We start from the raw sequence: 14,938 nt of genomic DNA, 5'->3' as shown, positions 1-14,938 counted from the left end.
GTTTATCTGACAACTAAACCTTTGTATCATGAGCACAGTCCGCATGTTGGTGAACTGGGCTCGGCCTTCGTACCGATTTTCAGCCTCTGATCGTCATAGCCTCCGGTTTGCCCCACCATAAACACTTTCATCCCACCAACGTCCTCGCACAACATCAACAACGTCTTCTTCTCCCACCCAGGCGGGATCTCTTCCTAGGTTTCAAACATGTCGCAACCCAAATATCTCACCGGCGACAAAGCTGCGATCCAGGAGTTCTTGGATAGGTTTGACGTAAGCTGAAATCCCAATCTACTTCATCACATTGCTAACACTCAGTCAAAGGTGTTTCTCTTCGACTGCGATGGTATGGCTTCCCATGATACTGCAACCCAACTTTCGAATACTATCGACCACACCGAAGACGAATAGGCGAATTGGACACCTGAAGTCGCTCGAGGCTGATTATGAAGAAGGATAGGCGTCCTCTGGTCTGGAGACCACCTCTTCCCAAAGGTCCCGGAGACACTTGATATGCTCAGGAAAGCTGGTATACAAATCTACCCAGACATGCACCAATCGTGCTAACCTGAAACCAGGCAAGCAACTCGTCTTCGTAACGAACAACAGCACCAAATCCCGCGCCGACTACAAGAAGAAATTCGATAAAATGGGCATCGAAGCCAAAGTGGTACGTCCCCAGCCTCTCATGCCCTCCAATCTACCAATTCATCTCTAACCCCCACCCCAGGAAGAAGTCTTCGGCTCCTCCTATAGCGCCGCCGTCTACATCGCGCGCATCCTCGCCCTGCCCCCACCCAAGAACAAAGTCTTCGTCGTCGGCGAGACCGGCATCGAGCAAGAACTCGATGCCGAGTCCGTCCCCTACATCGGCGGCACCGACCCAGCCTTCCGCCGCGACATGACGCCTGACGACTTCGCCGGCCTCGCCAACGGCTCCGCGCTCGACCCCGACGTCGGCATCGTCCTCACCGGCCTCGACTTCCACATCAACTACCTCAAGATGGCCACCGCGCACCAGTACCTGCAGCGCGGCGCCAAGTTCCTCGCCACGAACATCGATAGCAGCCTGCCGATGTCGCATGCGCTGTTCCCCGGCGCGGGCAGCACGGGGGCGGGGATTAGGTATGCGGCGGGGGCGGACCCGGTGGCATTGGGGAAGCCCAGCCAGGCGATGATGGAGGCGATTGAGGGGAAGTTCCACTTTGACAAGGCGAGGACGTGCATGGTGGGGGATAGGCTGAATACGGATATTAAGTTTGGGATTGAGGGGAAGCTTGGGGGAACGCTGGCGGTGTTGACGGGGGTGAATAAGAAGGAGGATTTCTTGCGGGAGGGCAGCGAGGTTGTGCCGATGGCATATGTGGATGTGTTGGGGGATTTGGTTGCGTGAGGGTGAGATGGATGGGGCGTGCTGAGATCAGGAGGGGGTTGCCGACTGGACGTGTGAGCCGTCCCTTCATGCAGTGCATTGAGGCACTATGAGGCAGGATCGTTTGAGCAGACGCCGTTCATCACAGCAGTGTAAGTGTTTATAGATTCCAGTGTAAGGGAAGAAATAGACTAGATTAGACGTTGACGAAAGACGTGTCATGAGTGTAAGGACTCATCTGAGTTGGCACTTCAGAGAAGGACCAGAAGTATTTGAACTTTCTCATCAAAAGTCCCGCTGCTCAGCTTGAATTTAGTAAGTAGAGTGGTGTTATACACGAAACCCACACGCTCCGTCTCACCCCCGCCCAACCCCCTGCCTTAACTTCGTGGCCCGTGCACCCCAACACGAACTTCACGCCAAAACGCGTCTCCCCAAAACGCCAACCTCACGCCCTCAACTCCCCAAACCCTTACAGCACCACCAGCAACAACCACCCCCAATAACCACTACTACCAGAACTCCAGCATCTCGCCGCGCCCGCCGCCATGATCCGCCAAGACTTCTCCCGCGTCGACCCCAAGCGCCGGCCCGCCCTCGACTGGAAAAAGCGGCAGTTCGCCGCCCCGGGCTTCGCGGCGCAGGACTACGCGCACCGCCTGAACTTCTACACGGTGCCGCCCACGGCCGAGATCACGCTCGAGGAGTTCGAGGTGTGGGCGATTGCGCGGCTGAAGGTGCTGTCGGAGCTCGAAGCGTGCGCGTTCCGCAACCGCAGCGCCGACGAAACGGCGGCGTACATGGGCGCGATACTCGAGAAGCACATGCCGCTGCACGCGAACTCGAGCCGCGGGGGGACGCTGCAGGAGGAGCGGCGGAAGGACCATTACTCGCATTTTATACTCAGGTTGGCGTTTGCGGCGACGGAGGAGTTGAGGCGCCGGTTTGCGAGGTTGGAGACGATGCTGTTTCGGTTAAGGTTTAAGGATGATGATCTAAAGGAGAGGCAGGGGTTTGTGGATAGCTTGGGGCTGGAGTGGGAGCGGGTGGAGGAGGGCGAGCGGAGGGAGCTGGGGGCGGAGTTGGCGGCGGCGAGCGGGCTGAAGAGGGTGGAGGAGCAGGGGTGGTTCAAGGTGGATTGGGAGCGCGTGCCAGAGTTGGTGGAGCAGCGGAGGGTGTTTTTGAGGAGGGGGAAGGCGTATGTGCCCGCGCGGGAGCAGTTGAGTCTTGTGGTGGCTGAGTTTACGAGGCGGTTGGATGAGGCGCTTGAGGTATGCCCTAGAACCCTCCTCGTTCCACTTTCAAGATGGAAGGAAAATGGCTAATGGTGTGGATATAGCTCACCGCGCGCGCCCTCCCCCGCCTTGACGAGGACGACCGCCTCGCGCCCATCCTCGCCCACCTCTCCCAATCCTTCACGGCCCCCGACGCCGCCTACAGCTCCTCCGACGCCGTCGACGGCCTCTCCACCCCGACGGCCGCCTCCATCGACACCCTCGCCCAGCACTTCCCCCTCTGCATGCAGAACCTCCACCAAACCTTGCGCGCAAACTCGCACCTCAAGCACTACGGCCGCCTGCAGTACACCCTCTTCCTCAAGGGCATCGGGCTGAGCCTCGACGAGTGCATCCTGTTCTGGCGCCGCAGCTTCAAGCTCCTCACCGACGAGAAGTTCGCGAAAGAGTACAAGTACAACATCCGCCATGTGTACGGCGACGTTGGGGGGGACGCCAACCGCCGCGGTCGGGGGTACACGCCCTACTCGTGCCAGAAGATCCTGACGGAAGCGCTGCCGGGGCCCGGGCAGTCGCACGGGTGTCCGTACCGCACGTTCGGCGTCGACAACTTGGTGGCGTTGCTGCAGAGGACGGGCGTGAATGAGCGCGAGGTGCTGGGGCTCGTGCGCGAGGATGTGAAGAAGCAGAGGTACCATATTGCGTGTAATCGCGTGTTTGAGTGGGCGCATAGGCGTGAGATTAGGAAGGTGAAGGAGGAGGGGAGCTGGGGCGCGGCGGAGCTGGATACGATTCTGCATCCGAATACGTATTTTAAGAGGGGGTGGATGTTGAAGCATTTGGGGGAGGGGAATGTGGGGGTGGTTGGGGGTGATGGGGAGAGGATGGAGGAGTAGGGGGTGAATGGGGACTGGGATTGGGATGGGAAATAGGGGTGGGCGTTGGGCGTTTCTGGGAGCGGTGTCTGGTGGAGCTGGGGAGGAGGTTTTGGTTTGTGGCTTTGCTGGTATGGGCTGTGGACCTGAGGAGCTACCTAGGTAAGGTTCTCATAGCGCCGGCGTTGTAGCTACGAATAATCAACTTCAGGGCACGCCCTGAGATAGACTTGTTTAAAGCAAATTTCCTTTAGAAGATATGGCGACGTCGAAGACGCTGAGGTTCCAAGAAATGTGTCTTGGTTATATTGTCTCAGGGGCCCCAGTCGTCGTTAGTCACGTGCTCTCCACTTCGTAGCCTGCGGTGAATTGGAATTCAAACTTTTGACGACGCATTTCCCTACTTTCAAACTTTTCCTGACGCATTTTCAAACTTTTGACAACGCATATTTACACTTTTGCAGACTCGTTTATAACACTAGTCGCGTACTCTCCATATCCCAGTTACAGTAAATTAGAATTAAACTTTTGCACACCCATTTAAATTGGGGGCCACTAACTATACACCCCCTTTTCACTCCACGTACAACCCCTCCCCCCTGTCGCTTCACCACCTTCTAATTAGCTCGGAGGGCTACTCCGTAGCCTCCGATTCGCTCGCTTAACTCACTAATTCCGAATGCCCTCTCCAAATGCGGCCATGTACAACACAAGCAATTACATCATACCGATTTGTATAGCCTCACGTATAGCCTCATATACAAGCTTACGTACGAGCTCACGTACAGCTATATATACGGCTGCATGAATTGGAAAGCATGCGCCGTAGAACGGAGAGGCTGTATAGCCATGCCGATTTGTATAGCCTCACGTACGAGCTCACGTACAAGTTCACGTACAAGCTTACGTGCAAGCTCACGTACGAGCTCACGTATAGCCTCACGTAAGAGCTCATGTATAGCTTCGCGTATAGCATCATGTACGGCCTCGCGTATAGCATCACGTACGGCCTCGCGTATAGCATCACGTGTGGAGAGACGTAAGGGTGAATGCCCGGAGGAAGCTCCGGGCTCTCCGAGCCAATTAGAAGGTGGTGAAGCGCCAAGAGGGGGGTGTGTACGTGGAGAGAAAAGGGGGTGTATAGTTAGTAGCCCCCTAAATCTATCCCTTTCTCTAGCACGCATTAGCAGGCCGGCAAGATGTAATGTCTCATGGCTGTGCAACACCGTGAAATCTAACGCAGCGGGAAGCTCGTATTGCCAACTTCTCGGACCGATGGACCTATTTTCCTTTTCGATTAATTGATGATTTACGCTTTGCAGAGCCGGCAGCCGACGGGTTCTCGGCTGCATTCGCCATCCCGACGTCTTTCAATCTCTTCGTCGACACATGCAGATACCCGGTCCCTTGCCCCCGCAATTGTACGCGGTTTCTCCAGATTTAGAGGAAGAGAGAAAGCTTGATTGTGCTATTCTTAGATGCGAGGGTAGAGTGGTCCATTCTTCAAGACTGAGTAACATCCATAGCTCACGAGATAGGGCCTGATCCACTCAAGAATGCTGAACAACGCTGAGTGGATCGCTTCTCGTGGAACATTGATCCTAACAGGAGGCCAACCATCAACTTTTCTCCTTATTCGTACTCGGCACCGTTATTTACTTTGCTTGGCTGTCCTACCAGGATCGTATACATAGACCTACTACAAATCATCCATCCCCGTCTCTACTTCCAACTCCAACGCAGAAAAACAGAATCCCCGTTCATCTTGCCCTCGCCATGAAGCCAATCCTCGTCTTCCTATCGTCTCGCCTCCCCCTCACACTCGCTGTCCCAACCACAGACTGCGCCTGCGCAAAACTCAAATGCGGCGGCACCGCCGCACAGGTAAGCATTCCTGCAACCCCCCCAGAAATCCAATCGCGAATCCCTCTCCAACTATCATCCCACCAGATCTGCCAATGCCACAACTCCGCGCAGATAGCGTGTGCCTCAAAATGCGGCACCCCGCCCACCATCGTCGTGAGTTTATCCCACCGTCAGCCCTCGCCCCCCTTCCCCGTGATCTGTGCCAGATTCCGCTATGCCACTCCCCCTTCGCGCACCTGCTCCAGCTAATCCTCTGCATCACGGCGGCGGTCCAGCCCTGTCCCATCGACCCGCCTCCTCCGACGGTGGAGTCGCTTCCCGCGCCGCAGCCGTGCAAGTGCGAGCCCATGGTCTGCGCGCAGTCCTGGCCAGAGGTGCGTTTCCCTTCTTCCCCCCCTCCCCCCCCCTCCCACACTCTCCCTGTTTTGCTCCGACCCGGTCCGATCGCCCAAACCTAACCCACCCCGCGTCCTTGCAGTCCTGCCTCTGCGAAAACGCCAACGAGATGGCTTGCTACGACAGCTGCGGCGGCACGGTCCCGGAACTCAGGGCGTGCGACGCCGCTTAGACTGCTTGAGGGACTGGACTGTGCGATCGACCCCGCGAGAACCATCGCGCGAGAGATGTTTGGTGCAGCCGGGGGGTGGAATTGAAGAGCTGGAGTGGCGGAGTGGATGGTAGATGTGGAGGGGGCTGCACGGGCTGTGGGGTTTGTGAGGAGGGGGAAGGGGCGGGTGTTGATGACCCGCGCGAGATGGGGTAAGGGCTGGGGTGCGGCTGGAACGGGATTTGCGGTGCGGATGAGGTGGGTGGTGGGTTTGTGGGGAGGAGGTGTCCACGCGAGGGGCAGATTTGTGTGGATGATCTGAGTGATTCGTATGATGCGGAGCACTGGAGTGCAGATTGTGGAGGAGGGAGTGGGGAGGTGCTGGGTAGAGTAGTGTTGAGTTTGCGAGATGGGCAACAGAAGTTCTTGGTGGATATAATCCTCCTCGGTCCTTTTTGGTGTGGGATGTTCATCTTTGCTCGTTTTTGGTTACGATGTTACGATGGTTCTTGGTTGGCATTGTTTGGCTGTCTTATCAAGAGGACACGTATAGGGTAAAAGAAAAGTGAGAAAGAGGGGAGATGTTTACTACCATGTCTCACGCGTATGTACTGTGTAGTGGATAAACGGCATCCCGCTGGAGTGCGACGTTTAGGGCTAGTAAGAGCACATGAATGATGATCATCGAGAGAAGGATCGCGGTCTTAGGGGGTTCGTTAACCGCTAAGCTAGAGGGGTGGTGCTAGTAAGGATACGGGCTGCGCTGTTGTAGTCTCCTGCAAGATCGCCATTAACGTGTTCGGCCGCCTCTGCCTCATCGCGTCCTCTCTGGTATCACTCGAAAATCTTGCCAACGTCCCAGAGCCGGGGGGCCGCCGACAGCTGCTTGGTTTCCATGCTCAGGTACATTGTTGCCTCTCTGCAAGAGCCAAGGCCTCCAAATAGGATAGGGCGATTGAGTTGAATGGGCGCACGGACGAAGAGGTACTGTAGCGTACTACATTCTCGCAACTCCTTCATTATCAGACGTGTTCCTGGTTCTCTTCTATGATTCTGAAGGCTGACAGCTAGTAGCACACCATTCAGGGTAACCTGTCGCAGCGGTTTGTGCCCTCGTATGACCAGTGCAAGATAGTTTGAGGCGACGAAGACGGCCTTTAGAGCTAGCGATACTAGAGATTCATACAAGATGCCCACGTTCAGAAGCCGCAACGGCGACGCGTAGTCGTCGAGTTGTCCTAAAGTCGTGTGCTCCATGGTATTGGTAGAGTCTAAGATGGCGCTCTCTAGGAGCTCTGTGCCGCGCGAAAGGGAATCGAGAAGGCTGTAACGGTAACAACCGCCTTGGCCATAGCGGCGGGTGTATAGTGCGAGGCCGTTCCCGCGGTATGTGAGCCTCCGGAGGGACGCAAGGGAAACACGGCGCGGAAACTCGTCCGCGGCCAGCTGGTTGAAGGACTCGTGGGAGGTGCTGGTGAAAGCCCATGGCGTCACAAGTCTGTTTGTTGCGCCGGGCATGATGAATCGATTGCAAATTTCGACGTGATCTACTCTGTTCTAGGCCAGGGCTCTGAGCGCCTTGCAGAAAGTGAGGAAGTGAGAACAATTGTTTAATTTTAGTGAGCCATCACAACTTGATCACCACTTTCCGTCCAGAAAAGGTGTGCCCTCACGTCGTGTGAGAGTACGTTGAGGTCGCTCGATGATCTCTCCAGACTCGAGTGCTGGTAGCTGTGTAAGGGAAGCGGAGAGGAGGGCCAGGTTCACAGCACGGTCCCTGTTGACCATCCATGGCTCATCGGGCTCTAATTCGGATTCGTCCAGTCTGTCACCTTACGCGTCTGCCTTGATGCTGTGTCGCTTGCCAACAGGATCAGGCTGTCCTCGATTTCAATGTGGACATGGCGCACTCGGCTCGCAAACTTTGGTTGGCTTGCTAGTTCGACAAGCGTATTCAAACATGCCCCATCCACCAACGCAACCCTCTTCGCGAGAAGATGGCGATTTTTGAAGTGATAGTCGGCTTTCTCTTGGATCTCCTTGCAAGTCTGGCGCAGGGCTAGGAAGGAGTTGCGCGGTAGAGCTTCCGCGATAATTTCGACAATTTCCGTGGGATACGCGAGGAAGCCGGAGGGGCCGAAGTAGTCGGGTGAACCGTCAAGTAAAGTGTCAGGTGAAGCGTTAGGTGAAGGAGCGTCCTCCAAAGCTTTAGATTGTAGCGCCATCGGGGTCTGTGTCTGGCACAATATCCAAGTTAGTAGGCCTTGAGGAGGATGTAAAATGTTGGTGGCCGTGAAATGTTAGTGGTTGTGAAAAAATTGGTGGGATAATAGTGAAAAAGACAGATAGGCCCGGGAACATACTAGGTTAAATCATACAACTCCTCGTCATATGAATCGGTGCAATCGTTTGCCACTGCATGAGCAGCCTCATAGTATTTTCAGCCTCTTGAATAAGGGAAAGATTCGGCCTTTTGAATAACTGGTAAACTCGAGGGGCCACCCTAGACAGCGCTAGCACTGGGTACGGAGATAAAAGGTGTATCCGCTTCCGCAGTTTTCTATTAGTACGTTGCAGCCCCACGAATAGTGGCAGGAAAGTGTACGGATATTTATAGCATAGCACTGTCCGAATACACTGCTGCTCCAGATCACTCTTGCTCGCTCAACGACTAGTACGTAGCTAGATAATCAAGGGGAGTCTGATCTCCTCTGTAACATTATGTAATTCATGGCGGATGTTCGCGTCGAAAAGCTTCGTCTTCGATCGTTTCTAACGTAGCAAGTTTTCGCGACCCAATAGGTACCAGGGAGATATCTCTTCAAGAGGCTGCTACGACCCGAGAACATCCGCTAGCTAGACTTATGAATAAAAGGTTCATAGCAGGCTTCGGTTGTAGGAATTGCTAATCGTCTTGTTACTCTACGTGGGGGTAGAAAGCGCGGGGCAGACGCATTGGCTGATCTAAAGAGCCTAAAATATCGCTAAAAGCTTAGATAGAAGAACCTCAGTTGTGGCAGCCTTTGTTGCCGTCGTGAAGAGAAGAAAATGGCGAGGACGGCGCGTGAAATCTCTCATAAGGAGCAATCGAGAAACACAGGGTAAGACAAGGAGCTGCAAAATTTGTGGGGTCACTCTCGTTGCCTGGGTTAATGAAGGCCGAGGCTGGATAGAGGAGAGGTTGAAGAAATCAGCTGAAGTTGAAGTTTGAGGGAACCGGCCGGCTAGGCCCGACTTAGCCGCGCTAAAGCCATCGTCCATCTTTCAATCAACAACATCGACCCTTCAAAGAAGTCTCCGTGCACTAAGTTATCCATTTGAAACTCTAAACATCCCTCCCACATCCCTCACAACCTCAAAGTCTAAACTCATCCCACCATGCTCCCCTATCCACCAGCATCCCCTTCCCATCAAACTCCACCCCCTCCTCCTTCAACAACCCCATCTTCTTCTCAACATTAACCCCACTAGGCGCTTTCTGCCAATCACCCTGAAAGCCGCCGATGAACTGCTCACCCACATTAGCCTATGTACATACACCCAACGACTCCTCGCCTTGCGCAACTCACCCCAGTACTCGCAATACACCGATGGCACGGCACCTCCGGCGCAAACGGGTTATTCCTCAGAGCCCCGCCCACCGCGCGCGGGGAGCTGTTCAGCGCCTTCGACAATGCGGCGTAGGATGTGACTTTGCCCTCGGGGATCTGTTGCAGGAGGGTGTAGACGCGGGTTTGGAAGGCGGTGACTTTGGTTTCGCGGGCCATTTTGAACATTTGAGGTGGTTGTTGGCAGTCAAGTGATGGTAGTGAGGACGAGGAGGTTGACGCGCTCGTGTGGGAGTTTATATAGTAGACACCCGCGGAGTCACGGAGTCACGGGGTTGCTTTGGAAGTAGCCAATCGGGGTGGTCGGAATATCTGAGTATGAGAGGCGTAGATTTCAGCATGGGGGAGGTTTGGGAGGAGTGGACGATGGCGATGATACCTAAGAGGCCCGATTCACGATCTCGAGAACATTGAAATTACGAGTTGGCGAAGTTATATAGGTACGAGAGAATGAATTTGAATGAAATGCCCAAGCGCTGTCGAAATCGATAAATCGGACGTAAACCACATGAACCTGGACTGAAAATGGGGCAAACTCACGAAAAGCTGCCCAGACAATCAGACACTGTACTTAGTACACACTCGGGACGGCAGTCATGGAGCCGCTCATGAGTATTGAAGGGACGCACAAGCTGGAAGCAGTCACAGAATTTGAGCGGCCGCCCTCCGACCAGATTGATGTCTATGAAGGAACATGAGTAGAAAGAAACCTGCATTGCAGCCCTATGATGCCACAATTAGGTCTTCCCGGTATTGCATAATGCACGACAAACGCGGTTGAAATATGACATTGACTGGAGACTGCAGTTCAACGCAAAGTTAACATGTAATGACAAGGTTTCCATGCGATCACGGTCTTGAATGTCATGAATTCCTTCGAAACCTTGGAAGAGACGTGGCTCACTAACTTGCAGAACAGAGCACTTTTTATCTTTGCCGAGGCCGAGGCATGGTTGCTTTAAGATAATAGTTTCCTCTCTATTCATTATACAGCATTATGGTGGTCTATTGGTTTTAGGGATGCCGAGCTGTAAAGCACCTTTCCAACTGTTTCAGAACTCGAGTATTTAAAGACGGATTTGTGGTTAAACAGGGCTAAAATAAAGCCACGAACAAGTCTCTGTCGGGATAGATCGTGGCGTTCGTATTCGGCGTACCACCCGGAAAGACAAGATGCTGTGTCTGCGGTCTCTTCTACCCCATCGCACCTGGAGTTGAAATGCGACATCCGGTTGCCTAACTAGGTATACGGGAGCTATTGCTAAGTTCTAGGTGGTTAGTCTCGGCGCTGGGGTGCAGCCCTGCATTGCGTTATCAAAAGTATTGATACTAGTGCCGACTCAGAGCGCATGTGCAGCTCAACGTCAACACCAACCCGCATTCGAACAACCGCTGGGCTCCGCCTGCGGGAAATCTTCTAAAAGTAGAACATACTCCTTGTTCGGTTGCCTGTTCCCTGGAAAACTCACTAGGCCTGCCTGCCCTGCATGGGATGGTCGACGCAGAGCTCAAGTCAATAAAGTTACAGTAAAAGCTCGGAACCGGGTTGGGTGTACTCAGCTTCCGTCCCAGGCTCGATGTTTTTTGAAAAAAGGCAGTTTTCACCCAATAGTGTGCCCTGCGTAATCTAACTTTATGCGTCAAGGCCGGAGTTGCTGGCCAAGTTGCTGGAAACACCCACCAAGTATTAGAATGGTAATCGGAAGGTTGAACGGTATAGCGTACGAGAACGGTATATGAGATGAACGATATACCGAGCTTTTACTGCACCAATATGAACCCAAATCCTCGGAGACGCCGTAGATCGGTGTGGACGGTTAGGCCATGACTACTGTAAACTCGTCCCCCTGTACGGGGTTTATACAGTGTAAAACCCCTTGGTTTACGCACGGTCGTGTCCAGTCCGTTCTAGAGGGCTGACTGTAGCCTTGATAGCCTTACGCACACATTCAGGCCTAAGCAGACTTACTTATACTAAACTAGATCATGTGGCTGGCTGAAGATAGGTCGATCCAGATCTTTTCGCTCCCTCGCATGCAGCAACAAAGACAAAATACAAGCTCTCGGTCAAGAACGGCAAAATTGCATGCTCACCCGCCGTATATCCCCAAGCCGTCACCTGCACAGGTCTCGTGCAAGTCTATTCTACCCAAACCCTCACCGTTACAGCTAAGAAGACCCGTACGCTCTCTGCCCTGTCGATACCACCGCACAATTTGCTGACATCCTCAAAGATACGAATACGGCGCCCACTCCCACGAGCAGTACGTACTCATCCACTCAGAATTTTCAGAGACACGCTAACCTCCTACAGCGACCTCAACTACTATCACCGTAACCTCGACTAGCACAATCACGCCCATCAGCGCAAGCACAAGTACGCCCTTCCCCTCATCTTATCTCCCGAAGCAGTCACTAACGTACCCAAGCGCTGTCCTTCACGGAAACCGACACCCTCACTTTCACAGAATCCGACACCGCCACCGTCACCGTCGCAACCGTGACCTCTACCGTGGGTGCCGTGGCCCCCCACCTCGACCTACTACGCCGCATGCGCCCCCAACAACGTCATCTCCGCCGTCAACGGCAACGGCATCGCAGGCGCCTACTACAACTCGCCGAACTACTACTCCACAACCAACGCGGGGTCCCGGTATGATTGCTGTGTCCAGTGCATTACGACGGCCGAGTGTGGAGGGACTTACGGGGGGCCGGGAGCATGTTTTTTGTTGATGGAGGCATCGGGTGGTTCGCAGGGGCAGGAGGCGTATGAGTTGGTGTTGGAGGGGAGCGGGGATCAGGGGGTATTTGCGAGTAATGGGTATTGTGGGGAGAATGTGGTTTATAGTGGGTGATGTGAAGGCGGGTTAGACAGTGTATATATAGTGTGATAATCCGACATGGAGACCATGGGGTTGTGTGGGCATTGTGTGCTCGCTTTTCTCTCACAACGGGAGGAGTTGAGTGATTGTAATCTATAGGCCATCTCGTACCTCTCCCTACAGAGCGTCTTCTGCCCCGCCCGTCCCACGGGAGATGTCGGACACCTGAACGCGCCCATAGTGCCATGGTTGGGGTGAGCGAGCCGGAGGGCGTTGGGGAGTGTGGATTTGCCATGAAATCCCACTGTTGTAGCCGTTTTGGTGCTTTAGAATGCATCTTTCTATCTGATCATGTTCCTTCATAGATATCAATATGACGGGGGGGGGCCGCTCAAACTCTGTGTCTGCTTCTGGCTCGTGTGTGCCTTCGACACGCATAAGCGGCTCTCTGACTACTTCTGCTTCGCTCATCCCGTGGTGGTCTGGTAATTCCGCAGCTTCTTTCCCTGTAGGCATCTCCTCTCTATATACAACCCCACCAGGCTCCGCAAGTGGGGTTACAGTAGAGCCCGAGATGTTGGCTGACTCTTCTTCCGAAGTCGTAACTTTCTGTCGTTTTTGTCGTCGGCGTCGATAGCAAATCAAAACAATTCCAACCCAAATAAAGAGCGTTCCAACGCCGACAGCCCGATTCCCGCTTTCTCGTCAGTCGCAAGACCGCCAGTAGAGTCATCTTGATTGGGGGTTGAAGCCTTTACGGGTGATGAAGACCGGTCAAAGTAAGCTCCTTGACATTCGTAAGCGTCCTTGACAAAACCATATGTCCAGAGCATGGCAAAATCGGAGCAATTAAAAGTCGAGTTGGCAGAAGATACGCTCAAAGATCTTGCATTCTTCAGATCGGGGAAGGAGACGCTTTTTTCTTGGTGAATTTTCGAGTCTCCAAATGGAGTTGGAAGGTAGACTTACTTTCCAAAATTCCCAGAGACGGTTATTTGCCCTTCAACTGTCGCGAGCATGTCGAATTGATCAATTGCCATGACTTTGGGGTTGCTGGTGATGGACAGATTTCCAGCGGAGGTGAGAGTGGGAAATGAGATATTAGAAAGATCGGCATTGTTAGCAACTACTACGCTACCTTGCACGGCGTACAACTTCAAGGAGTTCAAGTAGATTAGAGGGAGTTGTGAGTTCCCTTCTATAATCAAAGATTCTTGGATCAAGTTGAGATCGGATGCCGAAAATGTAGACACGTTTTGTAGAAGCACATTACCAATCTTCTTACAGGAATATATTCTAACGTTAGGAGGACTGTTGACGTTATTTGCCGCAACGGTGAGGTCCATTTTGATGCTCTGAGTGGATATATATGTCTAACAAAGCATCTGATTTTCGATAAGTAATAGCTTTGAAAGGAACTTGATGGTCTCTTGGACAACATACTATTATTCGTGATGTTCAGGGTTACCATATCGTCAGTAGCCAAGGATACATTTTCAATGGAAGTGTCGTAAATCTCCAGGTTATCGATCGTGTAAACGGTGTTGTAAGTGGAAGACAACCCGTCGTCCATATCGAAAAGCGGGTCTTCCAGTACAGGCAGTGAACACAAAGAGACGTTCCCTGAATTTCGGGGCATCGCTATTTCCTTCAGATCGCCGTTTCTCTCTATCCTTAAAGCACCAGTAATCGCCCAAAGACCCGAACAGTTCGACTTGTTCATTTGAGGCACGTCAATTGCAACAACATCTCCAAGAACTGATTCCACTCCTTTTATTGTTATATTATCTGTAGTTTCAGTGGCAATCGCAATGCCACTAGAAAAAGTTGTGCAAGCTGGCCAGGGCGTCGGCGTCTTTCTGGTTCGAAATGATCTTAGTGCCATAGGTTTCGGACGCGGCGGAAGGTCTGATATGGCAATCTACAGCTGTTCAATCGTTAATTCATAAATGGCATACCAGCAAGGAGACATCGGCAACATACGGGATGAGGTGGTCGTTGCTGAAATACAAAGGATAGTACCACCGAACAACGTCACAACGAGAGGCCAGCACAACGCGGCAAACCTGAGCAGGGATTCCCATCTTTCGAGACTTCCGAGTCCCCCCTAGCCCGTGACATATATGCAGCCTACCAAGCCTTTTCTCCAGATCGCGAGGGACCAAGACTAAAGGAAGTCCATACCGACCGCAGTTTCAAGAAGCTCAGCCCGGCATAAACGATTCGCCACAGAGGCTTAGCAGCCTAGCCTTTCCATTAACCTTGAGTCCCCATGTGCATTCGAACCATTAAACATGTTGCGTTGGGGGTCGGGCGCTTCGAAGGCTGGGCAGCGCAATGCAGGGCTGCGGCACAGTACAATGCGACCACCAAAGCTCACGATTTTTGAATAAAAATTGGAGCTGCGGAAGGGTGCTGGATGCTGCACAGCCTTGGTGGGTTGGTGAGGCTTGTTGGGGATTTGCGATTTGCGCTATGAGGAGGAGTGATATGATGAATTGGTGAGCTGAGCTGAGCCGCAATGAATTAGAGTGGCGCAATTACTGCATGCAGTGCACCGCCAAACAAGCCTAAAGACGCATGAAAAGAATGTATACCCTGAGGAGAGAATGG

General features: G+C 53.1%; 8 protein-coding genes across 8 annotated transcripts; 4 read left to right on the top strand and 4 right to left on the bottom strand.

The window, feature by feature from the left end:
• Window positions 1-156: 156 nt before the first annotated feature.
• On the top strand, window positions 157-1,643 carry BDZ99DRAFT_458568 (4-nitrophenylphosphatase). The gene is made up of 5 exons (XM_033718944.1): window positions 157-273; window positions 325-346; window positions 461-529; window positions 579-670; window positions 731-1,643. Exons 1-5 carry the CDS (start codon window positions 208-210, stop codon window positions 1,391-1,393), a joined length of 912 nt encoding a protein of 303 aa, XP_033581515.1. The 5' UTR covers window positions 157-207; the 3' UTR covers window positions 1,394-1,643.
• A 183-nt stretch (window positions 1,644-1,826) lies between these two features.
• Window positions 1,827-3,503, top strand: BDZ99DRAFT_407808 (DNA primase, large subunit; the record flags this gene model as incomplete). The annotated part of the gene is made up of 2 exons (XM_033716493.1): window positions 1,827-2,643; window positions 2,712-3,503. Exons 1-2 carry the CDS (start codon window positions 1,921-1,923, stop codon window positions 3,501-3,503), a joined length of 1,515 nt encoding a protein of 504 aa, XP_033581514.1. The 5' UTR covers window positions 1,827-1,920.
• Window positions 3,504-4,950: 1,447 nt separating this feature from the next.
• On the top strand, window positions 4,951-5,859 carry BDZ99DRAFT_180074 (uncharacterized protein). Its single transcript, XM_033713046.1, has one exon. It carries the CDS (start codon window positions 5,345-5,347, stop codon window positions 5,804-5,806), a length of 462 nt encoding a protein of 153 aa, XP_033581513.1. The 5' UTR covers window positions 4,951-5,344; the 3' UTR covers window positions 5,807-5,859.
• A 464-nt stretch (window positions 5,860-6,323) lies between these two features.
• BDZ99DRAFT_180068 (uncharacterized protein) lies at window positions 6,324-7,505 on the bottom strand. Its single transcript, XM_033713045.1, has one exon. The coding sequence runs from the start codon at window positions 7,411-7,413 to the stop codon at window positions 6,730-6,732; it is 684 nt and encodes a 227-aa protein (XP_033581512.1). The 5' UTR covers window positions 7,414-7,505; the 3' UTR covers window positions 6,324-6,729.
• A 195-nt stretch (window positions 7,506-7,700) lies between these two features.
• BDZ99DRAFT_515335 (uncharacterized protein) lies at window positions 7,701-8,120 on the bottom strand (the record flags this gene model as incomplete). Its single annotated transcript, XM_033724961.1, has 1 exon — window positions 7,701-8,120. One exon carries the CDS (start codon window positions 8,118-8,120, stop codon window positions 7,701-7,703), a length of 420 nt encoding a protein of 139 aa, XP_033581511.1.
• Window positions 8,121-9,250: 1,130 nt separating this feature from the next.
• Window positions 9,251-9,662, bottom strand: BDZ99DRAFT_378161 (DNA binding methylated-DNA--cysteine S-methyltransferase; the record flags this gene model as incomplete). The annotated part of the gene is made up of 2 exons (XM_033715098.1): window positions 9,251-9,403; window positions 9,465-9,662. 2 exons carry the CDS (start codon window positions 9,660-9,662, stop codon window positions 9,251-9,253), a joined length of 351 nt encoding a protein of 116 aa, XP_033581510.1.
• Window positions 9,663-10,099: 437 nt separating this feature from the next.
• On the top strand, window positions 10,100-12,173 carry BDZ99DRAFT_566529 (uncharacterized protein; the record flags this gene model as incomplete). Its single annotated transcript, XM_033727592.1, has 5 exons — window positions 10,100-10,183; window positions 11,510-11,684; window positions 11,738-11,767; window positions 11,818-11,880; window positions 11,933-12,173. 5 exons carry the CDS (start codon window positions 10,100-10,102, stop codon window positions 12,160-12,162), a joined length of 582 nt encoding a protein of 193 aa, XP_033581509.1. The 3' UTR covers window positions 12,163-12,173.
• Window positions 12,174-12,966: 793 nt separating this feature from the next.
• BDZ99DRAFT_515332 (uncharacterized protein) lies at window positions 12,967-13,671 on the bottom strand (the record flags this gene model as incomplete). Its single annotated transcript, XM_033724960.1, has 2 exons — window positions 12,967-13,240; window positions 13,295-13,671. The coding sequence occupies 2 exons, from the start codon at window positions 13,669-13,671 to the stop codon at window positions 12,967-12,969; spliced, it is 651 nt and encodes a 216-aa protein (XP_033581508.1).
• Window positions 13,672-14,938: the final 1,267 nt, after the last annotated feature.

The sequence above is a fragment of the Mytilinidion resinicola genome, assembly GCF_010093595.1.
Source record: "Mytilinidion resinicola strain CBS 304.34 unplaced genomic scaffold BDZ99scaffold_3, whole genome shotgun sequence".
NCBI lineage: Eukaryota > Fungi > Ascomycota > Dothideomycetes > Mytilinidiales > Mytilinidiaceae > Mytilinidion > Mytilinidion resinicola.
This window is presented reverse-complemented; position numbering and strand designations above follow the sequence as displayed.

Excerpts from the sequence above, each read along its gene's own strand:
- BDZ99DRAFT_180074 (XM_033713046.1), top strand. The coding sequence starts at position 5,345 with ATGCGGCGGCACCGCCGCACAGGTAAGCATTCCTGCAACCCCCCCAGA.
- BDZ99DRAFT_180068 (XM_033713045.1), bottom strand. The coding sequence starts at position 7,413 with ATGCCCGGCGCAACAAACAGACTTGTGACGCCATGGGCTTTCACCAGC.
- BDZ99DRAFT_458568 (XM_033718944.1), top strand. The coding sequence starts at position 208 with ATGTCGCAACCCAAATATCTCACCGGCGACAAAGCTGCGATCCAGGAG. Across the intron at positions 274-324 it reads AGTTCTTGGATAGGTTTGAC|GTGTTTCTCTTCGACTGCGA; the intron begins GTAAGCTGAAAT and ends ACTCAGTCAAAG. Across the intron at positions 530-578 it reads TGATATGCTCAGGAAAGCTG|GCAAGCAACTCGTCTTCGTA; the intron begins GTATACAAATCT and ends ACCTGAAACCAG.